The sequence below is a fragment of the Gracilinanus agilis genome, chromosome 4, assembly GCF_016433145.1.
Source record: "Gracilinanus agilis isolate LMUSP501 chromosome 4, AgileGrace, whole genome shotgun sequence".
NCBI lineage: Eukaryota > Metazoa > Chordata > Mammalia > Didelphimorphia > Didelphidae > Gracilinanus > Gracilinanus agilis.
In genome coordinates, this window is record NC_058133.1 from 108,807,682 (window position 1) to 108,819,380 (window position 11,699).

General features: G+C 44.5%; 1 protein-coding gene across 1 annotated transcript in view; it reads left to right on the top strand.

Moving 5' to 3' along the window:
* The window catches only part of CNTN2 (contactin 2), a 37,294-nt gene extending 25,998 nt beyond the window's left edge, over window positions 1–11,296 (top strand). Inside the window, exons 16-22 of the mRNA XM_044673934.1 lie at window positions 347–417; window positions 1,096–1,330; window positions 1,783–1,898; window positions 7,164–7,350; window positions 7,905–8,017; window positions 10,100–10,268; window positions 11,187–11,296. Of these exons, the coding sequence (XP_044529869.1) occupies window positions 347–417; window positions 1,096–1,330; window positions 1,783–1,898; window positions 7,164–7,350; window positions 7,905–8,017; window positions 10,100–10,268; window positions 11,187–11,296 (1,001 nt within the window). The remainder of the gene's footprint in view (window positions 1–346; window positions 418–1,095; window positions 1,331–1,782; window positions 1,899–7,163; window positions 7,351–7,904; window positions 8,018–10,099; window positions 10,269–11,186) is intronic.
* Window positions 11,297–11,699: the final 403 nt, after the last annotated feature.

Here is an 11,699-nt window from a genome sequence, read left to right on the forward strand (position 1 = left end):
GTTTAACTTAACTACTTAATTACTTAATAATAAGTACTTAATTTTGTTATTTAGGATGTTCCTTCTTCTTAGTTACCTTAGAGGAAATTCTCATTGGCCTCTGCCATCTCAGAGAAAACAAAGAATCTGTCCATCTGGATCTCAGGAGACCAAGACAAGTGACTCTTTGCTCCTCTTTGTCCAAAAGTAGTTGGCCTGTCTCTATATGATTTGCTTGTGGTTGTTCAGAAAGTTCCATGTTATTAACAGGTCATGTCTGTATCTTCTAATCTCTTTGGTAGCATCCTCGGGACCCAACAGTGGATTACTAACAAATCGCATCTGTGTCTTTTAATGTTCCCGATAGCCCCCACAATAGCACCCTCAGGACTCAGTGGAGGAGGCGGCGCCCCTGGTGAACTCATTATTAACTGGAAGGTGAGCAGAAGAGACCTTGACTTTAGGAATAAATCTGGCTCATAAGTAATAAATTTAGAGCCCAAAGGGATCTTGGAGGTCATTGAGTCCATCCCTCCCTCATTTTGCAAATGAACACTGAGGTAAACAGGTTGAGTGACTTGACCAGGGTCACACAGCTAGTAAATAATTGAGCTAAGATTTTAACTTGGATCTACCTGACTCCAGAGTCAGTTAGTACCATGCTGTCTCCTCCTTTTCTCCTCATTAAAGCAGAAGCTTAGAAGAAGATATGATGGATGAGTTGGAAGGGCTCAGAAGATAGGAGAGATCTAGTCAGCCCACAACCTGCTTCTTTGGACTTGGATCTGTTCCACCGTTGCAGCAGAGTTCTTTGGCAGAGTCATTGCTCTTGTCCATCCTACACACATTAATCTGCATTCCTGCCATGATTTGAGGGATAATTGGGGAGGGGAAGGTGTCTTGGAATGACTAGATTTAGAACTGGAAGGGACCAAAGAGATCATCTAGTTCAATCGCCTCATTTTACAGATGAGGAGGCTGAGGTTCAGGGATAGAGTTGACTGGTCTGGGACAACAGAAAACAATTCACAGAAACAGGAGTTAAGCCGGTCCCTTTGCCCCCGGCTGCCCATGAGGTCCTCTGCTTCCTGACTCCATCTCTTGCCCCTCTTGTAGCCCATGCTGCGAGAATACCAGAATGGAGAAGGCTTCGGCTACATACTGTCCTTCCGCAGACAGGGCAGCTCAGACTGGCAGAGGGCCAAGGTCTCCCAGGCTGATGCCCTGCACTTTGTTTACCGTAATGAAAGTGTCCGGCCTTACACCCCCTTTGAAGTCAAGATCCGGGGATATAACCGCCAAGGAGAGGGGCCCGAGAGCCTCACCACCCTAGTCTACTCTGCTGAGGAAGGTAGGCTGCACTCCCGGGGCTCCCAGCCTTCCTCTCCTAAGCCGACTTGCAAGGACCAAATCACTCCTTCCCTAAGATACTGCCATCCTGATCCCCCAAGGGCCAGAACCAAAGCCCTGGGGAAACAGGAATGCATTGGAAAGGTATTAGCCCGGGGTCTTGTTTCTAAGGGGTGGCTGGGCAATATGGAATGGTTATCAGGAAAATGCCCCGAGCCCACGCTGAATAAATACATGGACGTTTGGCTGCCTCAGAGTTCATTTTTAGGATCTCCACAGGACTGGAGAAGGTTTGGTTCCCGCCCAAGTGGGCCACAACCCCTAGAGAAACAGCTGCCCATGGCAGAGGGAAGACCCAGAATATGGGGGCCCCAGGGCCCAAGGCATGAAGCGCCCCTATATACAGCACTGAGTAACCCCAACAATCTAATCACTTCCCACATTGGTCCCTAGAGCCCAGGGTGGCCCCAGCCAAAGTCAAAGCCAAGGGGACTTTGTCCTCAGAGATGAATGTGATGTGGGAGCCAGTACATCAGGACGACATGAATGGGATCCTCCTGGGGTATGAGGTAAGCCTTGCTCCCCCCAACCAGAATGTAGGTGCGGGAATGGGCTGGGTCTCTGCCCCTCAAGGTGTGAAGCCATCACTTGAAACCCCTTCCCCACTCCCCATAGGCGTCCAACTCTACACATCTCTTGATGGGACCCAGAAGGTTCTGGCCCTTCACAGACAGGGCAAAGCCCGTGACTCTCAGAACCCTGCCGAGAACACTATGGCCTCCTTTAAAATGCTATTCTAAGGGGAAGCTGGGTGGTTCAGTGGATAGAGAGCCAGGCCTAGAGACAGGAGGTCCTGGGTTCAAATGTGGCCTCAGACACTTCCTAGCTGGGTGACCCTGGGCAAGTCACTTAACCCCCATTGCCCAGCCCTTACTGCTCTTCTGCCTTGGAACGAATACACAGTAGTGATTCTAAGACAGAAGGAGAGGGCTTTTAATAAAAAATAAAATAAAATGCTATTCTACCAGAGCTGTGTCTGGGAACTCGAGCTCGGTGGTGTCTGCCCTGTAGTCCATGACCAATGGGAAGCCTTCTTAAGTTTAATGGAATTTAGAGCCCAAAAGGAGCCTTATAGATCGTGTAATCCAACCCCCTTATTTTATAGGAGACTTACCCAAGATCATCGAGGAAGTAAGTAATTCAAAGGAGATTTGAACTTAGATCTTATAATGAGCTAAAATGAAGAATCTGAGTGAGCCAGAAGGTGAATGAGAAATGAGGAAAAATCACAAATCTCACCCTTAGGGGAGGAATAATAATAATAATAATAATAGCAACTTGGTGATGCCAGGGATAGACTGCTGAGCCTGAAGTCAGGAAGACCTGAGTTCAAATCCAGCCAAAACTTCAACTAGCTATGAATAAGCCACCTAATTTCTGCCTGAGTTTCCTCATCTATAAAATAGGGATAAGGGCATAACCTATCTCCCAAAGTTGTTATGAGAACCAAATGAGATAATAATAGTCAAACACTTAGCATAATGCCTGGCACATAGTAAGTGCTATCGAAAAGTTAACTATTATTATTTTCATAACAATAATACAAATGATTGTCATGAATAAAAATAACATTAATAATAAGATATAATGATTAATGACAATGGCATATTATTGATAATTATTATTTCTATAGCACCAACACTTATTTAACATTTAGGACCTTAAGATTTACAAAGTCCTTTCATCTCAGCTGAGCTTCACAGTAACCCTGTGAGGGATTACCGTAAGCATTATTACCTCCATTTTACAGATAAGGAAACTGAGGTTCACTGACTTTAAAGGATTGCCTAGAGCCATAGAACTAGTAGATATCAGAGAATGGACTCAAACTCGAGACTTTTTTACTTCAAATCCAATAATCCATCTCCTCTACCACTCTTCATCCAAGAGAAAGACAATCAGGCAATAATAATGCATGGAAATGTCAAACCAAGCTAGTCCACTATAATGAAAGGAACCAGGAGAAGAAAGGCTTCCACCTTTTTTTCTTTCTTTTTTGGTGGTGGGGGAAGGATGGTAGATCATCCTCTCTGAAGAATTGATGGGAAGGCATGAAAAGAAACCCAAGGGAAGAGAATGCATGGAAGACTATGCACTACCCCAGAGGATGTACCCATGAGATCGTTTTGTCATTGTTATTATTGAGTATTTCAGTCATGTCTCATTCCTCCTGATCTCATTTGGGGTTTCTTTGCAAAGAATTCTAAAGTGGTTTGCCACTCCCTTCTCCATCTCATTTTACAGAGGAAGAAACTAAGGCAGAGTTAAGTGGCTTGCTTAGGGGGTCACACAGCCGGTAAGTATCTGAGACTAGATTTGAACTCAGGAAGATGAGTAGCCCCATGAGATCATAGAGCCAAGCAGCCAAATTGTGAAATCTGTTATCAGCTCTCAATTACTCATGATATGAATAAGTCAGAGCTGAATATACTCTAATAGCCATTTGCCCTTGGTTTGAAAGTACTCTAGAGCCCTGGCTTTCAAGCCAGGAGAGACACGTTCAAGTTCTGGTTTTCTATCTTACTTAGCCAGAGACCTAAGAGAAGTTAAGCTCACCTCTCTGAGACCTCAGTTTCCTCATTTACAAAATGAGCATGCTAATTCCTACCCTTCGTCCTTCACAGGGCTGCTACATGAGCCCTATGAGACAAGCAGATGCTAAGTGTTGGGAATAGAAAAAAAAATTTGAAGCAAAAACAAGTCCCCCTGTGGGGGACTCAGTGGATTGAAAGCCAGGCCTACAGATGGGAAGTCCTGGGTTCAAATGTGGTCTCAGATACTTCCTAGATGGTCAAATCACTTAACCTCCATTGCCTAGCCCTTACCACTCTTCTTCCTTGAAGAGACTAGATTTATCTATCTATCTACACATACATACATATTTTTCATATATAGATATATTTGATACACACACACATAATATGTGCATACAAAATGGATGAAGGTGGCCTCAGAGAGAAGGCGCTAGCAGCCAGGAGAACAGGAAAGGCTTTCTCAGGAGGTGGCTCTTAGGATGAAGTGCATTCCAGACGTGGAGAGAGTCAGACCAAAGCACAGGGACAAGAGATGAAACATCTTATGTGAAGAACAGCAAGCAAGCCAGTATGGCTGGTCTGTAGACTTCAGGGGGATGGAGAAGGGAAAGGGGTGGAAAGTGAAGTAGCATCTGGGTTGTAAAGAGCTACAGATACCAAAGACAAGAGCGTCTGTTTGATCCTAGAGGTAACAGGGAACCATTGGATTTTACTGAGTTAGGGGCATGAGAGGGGAGAAAGGGCAGAAATAAAGATAACACCAAGGTTGCAAACAGAGAAGGACAGAGTTGGTGATTTGCAACAGGTCAGGAGAGAGAGACAGAGACAGAGACAAAAGAGATTAGGAATGGTGGGGGGGGAAAAAAAAAGGGAGAGAGAGAGAGAGAGAGAGAGAGAAGGGGAGAGGGAGAGAAAGATTAGGTCTGGATAAAAAAGATCTGATAATCATCTGAAAAGTACAAAAAGGAGAGAGGAAAATGCCATGATAAGAGCCTTGGAGAACTTCTACGGTTAAGGAGTATGATATGGGTGGGGGCTGGAAGGGGGGTGAGCACAGATAGATAGCTCAGTGGATTGAGAGCCAGGTCTAGAGATGGGAGGACATGGGCTCAAATCTAGCCTTAGACACTTCCTAGCTGTGTGACCCTAGACAAGTCACTTAACCCCCATTTTCTATCCCTTACCACTCTTCTGCCTTGGAATCAATACACAGTGTTGATTCTGAGAAGGGAGGTAAGGGTTAAAAAAAAGTTTGATATGAATCAGGAACCAGCAAAGGCATCCAGGAACAGGTGGCAGAGAGCCAAGAGATAGAATTAGAAGAACCCAAAGAGAAGAAAGTATCTAGAAGGAAAAGGAGATAATCAATAGTGTTTGATGCTAAAGAAAAGACAGGAAGGATGAAACTGAGAAAGGACCATTCACTATGGCAACTAAGAGATTGTCATTATCTTTAGGAAGAGGAGTTTCACTTGAATGATGTGGTCAGAAGCCAGATTGCTTAGCATTTAGAAGAGAGTAAGTGGAAAGGAAATGGAATCACCCTCTGCCTGAGATTTCAAGAAGTTTAGCCACAAAGAGGGAGGAGAGATACAGCACAAATAGCTTTCAGTGATAGTCAGATCAAGTGAGGGGGGTGGGAAATTGTTCCTTGGGGAAGACTTGAGTTTGTACGAAGGCAGAAAAGAAGGAAACAACAGACAGGAGAAGATTGAAGATTAGCACGAAAACAGGAATGAGGGTAGAGACTATCTTTTGGAAAAGAAAGGAGGGTATGGAATCAAAATTGTATAGAGGGAGCGGCTAAGTGGCTCAGTGGATAGAGAGCCAGGCCTGGAATTGGGAGATCCTGGGTTCAAATCTGGTCTCAGACACTTCCTACCTGTGGGACTCTGAACAAGTCACTTAACTCCCATTGCCTAGCCATTACTGCTCTTCTCCCTTGGAATTGATACTTAATATCAATTCTGAGATGGAAAGTAAGGATTTTTTTAACTACTTAGAGAAACAAGTATCACTTGGTCACATTACTGTAGTAATGGAATAATATAGCAGGGGATGATGGCAGAGGAGAGAAGGAGCTCCAAGTGAATGGACTTCAAATTTTGGTGAAATATTAGGTAAGATCCTTAGCTGAGAATGAATAGGAGGAAAATGGCTTTGGAACAACAGTTGTGGCAACTGGATAGGAAATCATTTAGCCAGGATGAATAGAATTGCCTTACCAAAATGAGAGCCCACTTGTCAATTAGTCACCACAATTTGTCATGGATCTAGTCAACAACATTTCTGGATTTCCTCCAGTTCCATTTAAAATAGTGTTCAATAATAGGAGACAAGGAGATGAATAGTGAAAGTAATCTGGGTTTAGTATTTGGCAAGGCACTATCAACAACAGGACAGAGGAACAAGGCTTTCTTAGATTAGGGCAGTGATGGCAAACCTTTTAGAGACCAAGTGCCCAAACTGCAATCCTTACAATGCATGTGAACCCCTCACCTTACCCCAGCCTGGAAAGGGAGGAAGAGCTCCCATTGGGCTATTGGGCAGAGGAGCCGGTCATTTGAGAAATGTCCTCAAGTGAGCATGAAAAGGAGGAAGAGAGCAGCCTCCCTCCAGCACACTCCTGCACACATGCCACAGGCTCGCCAATATGAGACTAGGGTGTAGACTTGAACAAAGGATGGAGATTGGGAGTAGAGAAGAATTTGCTAGATCAGAAGTGCTAGATTGGAGGCCATGATATAGATGAAGAGTAAGTTTAGGAGGAAAAAGAAAGATAGGAAAGATGGAAAGAAAAAAAGATTATGACAAGTTAAAAGAGGTGTGGAGTTCTTGAATTTAGAAGTGGGATTCTTATGGGTGATGGTAATAATAATTAGACAAAGGTTGCTGGATATCAGGGGATAACCGAAATAATGAGATGACTGACGAGAATATTGCTGTCCTGGTTCATGATATGGGCAAGGCTTCTGAGAAACTTCTGGGCCTCTGTTTATTCATCTGTAAAATGAGAGAGTTGGATTAATTGATTTCTAATATCCCTTTTTGCTCTATGATTATAAGCTTTCCTAAGTCCCTCTAATTTCATTAAATAAGGCTGAGTTTTAGTTGTCCCCTGTTTCTAGGTCCCAGCTCCTAGTCTTTTCCTTACACCACAAAGGTAGGTGGGGATAAGCTGAGGATGGCGAGTCCTCTCACCCCTGAACCCCTGAATCCCTGATATTCTGGTTTCTATAGATTCGCTACTGGAAAGACGGGGATAAAGAGGCAGCAGCAGACCGAGTGAGGACAGCAGGATTGGATACCAGTGCCCAGGTCACTGGCCTGCAACCTAATACCAAGTACCATGTGACAGTTCGAGCCTACAACAGGGCAGGAACTGGGCCTGCCAGTCCCTCCACCAATGCCACCACTATGAAGCCCCGTGAGTCCACAGTCAGGGAGGTCAGCTGGATGAGCCCAGGGGCAGGAGAGTACCTGTTCCTTCTAAGAGAGCCCTTGCTAGGGGAAGCTGGGTGGCTCAGTGGATAGAGAGCCAGGCTTGGAGACAGGAGGTCCTGTGTTCAAATTTGGCTTCAAATACTTCCTAGCTGCATGACCCTGCGCAAGTCACTTTTCCCCATTTGCTTAACCCTTACTGCTCTTCTGACTTAGAACAGATACTTAGTATTGATTCTAAGCCATGGTAAGGGTTTAAGAGAGAGCCTTTGCTGAGCATACAGTCACTGGTCCATAATTTGGGGATCGGGCAGCATGCAAAATGGGGAAATAAGGCATTGATCCAAAAGAAACCAGAAACTGAGGCCTCCTCTTCTTTTTTATTTTTTATTTATTTTCCCCAGACTTTGTTTCTTGTAGAAAATCTCTGAAGCATCTCTAGAGGCTGGAGGTAGACACTGGAGTTTCCTATGCCCAGGGGAAGGGTGGCTGTTCTCTGCTCTTATGACCCTTCCCTATTCCCAAACCTTTCCTTTTCAGCTCCCAATCGGCCTCCAGGGAACATCTCCTGGACCCTCGCCAGTTCCAGCCTCATCATTAAGTGGGACCCTGTCATCCCTCAACGAAATGAGTCTGCAGTCACTGGTTATAAGGTAAGGACCCCACCAAGGAGTCCATGAGGTAGGAGTGGAAATTAGCAGCTAACTGGTGCTTCCATTAAGTGGCCAGAAAGCATCTAATGCAAGAAGAGGAATTGGGGATATTTATCGACTCTAAGAGTCATAAGAAACTGAAATGTTTCACTAGGGAAGAAAGGGAAGATGCATTAGAAAAGTAACTGAATGCGGTAGTTAGAAGGTAGAGACTCTTTACTTAATTCTTCCAGTGAGAAGCTCTAGAAGCAATCAAGCTACTAAATATTTATTAAACACCTACTATGTGCCAGGCACTGGAGGGATATAAGTACAAGGAATAAAACAAAGTATGTATCAAGATATACAGCATAAATCTTTTATTTATTTTTAGAGAGAGAGGATAGGAAAGAGAGGTAGAAGGAGAGATGTAGAAAAGAGGGGGAGGGAGGGAGAGAGAAAAGGGGGAGGGAGAGGAAGAGAGAGAAAGGAAAGGAAAGGAAAGAAATGTGGAAGAAGAGTGGTAGAAAAGAGAGAAGAGAAAAAGGGAAAAGAAACAGAAGAGAAAAATAGGAGAAAGAGATAGGGGAGGTAGAGAGAGAAACAGGCAAACAAAAAGGAGGATATATATTCTTCTGTATAGGAAGGATAGAAATAAGCATTTATAAGCATTTATTACTATGTTCCAGGAGCACTGTTAAGCCCTAGGGATGCAAATACAGGCAAAAAGAAAGGTAATCCCTGCTCTTGGAGAGCTTACATTCTAAAGAGATGACAGCCATGCAAAAAGCAGCTGAATGGGTGGGAGAGAGAATGATTGCAAAGACAACAAGATTAAGGATTGGAGGGGGAGGCAGGTAACTCTGGGCCCCTCCACTCTCTGTGTATAAAATATGTATACCTATATAAATATAGACATAGTATTTACATAATGCCACTTATTAATACCCCGACCTCTTTGAAGCACTTTACAAATGTTCTTCTTATTTGAGCCTCACAAATAATCCAGTGATGTAGATGCTATTATCATCATCCATATTTTTCATATGAGGAAACTGAGGCAGACAAAGGATTACGTGATTTGTCCAGGGTCACAGAGCTAGAAAGTGCATCAGGATGGATTTAAACTCAGGTCTTCCTGACTATGGGTCCTGAACTATGCCTATGGAGTCACGATCTGCCATTTACTGGCTGTAAGAGTAATGAGATCCTAAAACATATCACTAGAGAACCTACTGAAAATGCAAAGGTATTCCTAATCATGCAAGCTATCCCAAAGTGACATAGGCTGGCTTAAGAAATGTAGATGGCACCTCATCACTGGAGGTCTTTAAGAAAAGGCTAAATGGCCAGGGCTATTGTGGGGAAGTTCCTGTTTCAGGGAGGGATTAGGGATAGGTGACATCTGAAATCCGGTGGCCAATAAGTAGCCAGTGGAAGAACCCAGTCTTGATTAGTGAGAGAAGAGAAATTCAGAACCTGGAAGCCAGCAAGGAGGAGGTGTCAGGAAGTACATGGGAAAACCAATCTTCTCCATGTCTTCCATTTTCACTATGTTCCCTAGTGATACATTTTAATATCTTATTATTATTATAAATGTTAGCTAGGTGTTGCAGTGGATAGAATGCTGGATCCAGAGTCAGGAAGCCCTGAGTTCAAATCCAGCTTCAGTAGCATTTATTAATACTCTTAAGGTTTTTGAAGCATTTTACAAATGTTAATCTTATTTGAGCCTTACAGCAATCCCGTCACTTAACCTCTGCCTGGCTCCCCTATCCCATCAGTAAAATGAGGATAATAGCATTCGCTGCCCAGAGTTGTTGAAAATCAAATGAGATAGCATTTGTAAAAGTGCTTTGAGAGCCTTGAGTTCTAAATGACCATAATTTCTATTCTGTAATCTTCCTAATTCTAACTCAAACACCTCTTGCTACACTGGTCAGCTGGTTAGCAATGGAAGCAGAACTAAGCTGCTGTTCACAGGCAAAGGTCCCAGCCACCTCAGCATCACAGGGATGCTGAGGTGGCTGCCAGAGGTCGGCTCAATGGAAGCCAAGGAGCATAGCTCAAGAGCAAACTCCAATGGGAGACTTTTCCCCCCAGATGCTGTATCGGAATGACTTGCACTCGGTCCCCACGCTCCATTTGGCCAACAAGAACTGGATTGAGATCTCCGTCCCTGAAGACTCCAGTCACGCTCTAGTGCAGATTCGGGCCACGGGGCCAGGAGGTGATGGAACCCCAGCCGAGGTTCACATCGTGAGGAATGGAGGTGCTGCTACCCACTTTTGTCCCTTCATCCCACACCTCTCTTCCTTCCTTTTCTCCACCCATCAGAGCTGAGACCAACCCAGACTGCACAATCAAAGAGTGTATATGCCAGGCTGGACCACACCAACCATGTCTTCCAATAGGGAGAGAGAAAGCAGGCTCAGTTGGCCATTTTTTGCCCTCTGCTAAGCAACTCAGGCCTTTTCTCCCCTGTCTACCATCTCCCCCTCACCAAAATAATAAAATATCCCGAGAGTTAGTGACATCTGAGGCTTCCTGTTTCACAGAACCAGAAGGAAGAGTAAAGCCCCTATAACCACCTTTCTACCATTTACTGGCACGGTCCTAGATCAACCACAAACTGGCCATATACTCTTCCCTCCTCTGGGCCTCACTTTGTCATCTTTAAAATGAAGGAGGTTAGATGAAATGATCTCTGAAGGCCCCACAAGCTCCAAAATTCTAGTATTCAAAGACAGAAAACTTGCAAGTACCACCCAGATGTTTAAATCCTGTTTACAAGTTTTTGATATTAGAAGAACCTAATAAAAATAATAGCTTCTGTTGGAGCTTTCCATTCATAAAAGCACAGACATTATTGCATCTGATCTTCACAAGCAGAATTCTAAATAGGGAGACAGGCTTAATATCCCCACTTTTCGGACAAGAAGATTGAGGCTTAGAGGAGTTGAGGTCTGCCGGTCAGGTAGGACACCACTAGTAATGAGGAAGTTGAGGTTGGAGCCCAGGTCTGCTCCGTCCAAGTCCAGTGTGCTTCTCTTTAAGCAGTGCCCTTTCAAGATGACCTCTAAGTCCGGTCAGATCGTGAGGAAGATTCTTAAGGGACCCAATGTGGTAGGAAGTTTGGAGGACCCACGTCCCTTTTGGCTCACCAAACATTTCTATCTGCTGCTTTCAGGCACGAGTATGATGGTGGAGAACTCAGCCGTCTGTCTGACCCCACATCTGGGCACCATTCTCTCCCATTCCCTGGTGATGCTGGCCCTCCTTGGCTACTTGGAGCTCTGATCCTGGTCTCCTGGTCCCCTCCCCACCCCAGCCCTGGACAACAGGACAGATACCTCGGGATAGAGCTAGCTGGCCCCTGGCACACTCTCCCGATGCTAAGGACCACAACACACATTATATGTCCAAGAACGATTGGTTTTAACAGCGACTTTGAACAATGCCCTTTTTCGTAGGAGGTAGGTAGGACATTTCATATACGACAGAGAAGACTGAAACCCAAAGAAGGATTTCTTCCCCTTTTATAACCAGAAGGCAGCAGGCACAAAATTCCATGATAAATACTGAACTCAATATCCTCGTGACCCATGATCACTGGGGTTTGGGGATGGAAAGAACTACGTGGACCTAAGGATGGGTTTTTTTTTGAAATAAGTGTTCTTTGGACCAATAGAGATGGCACCCT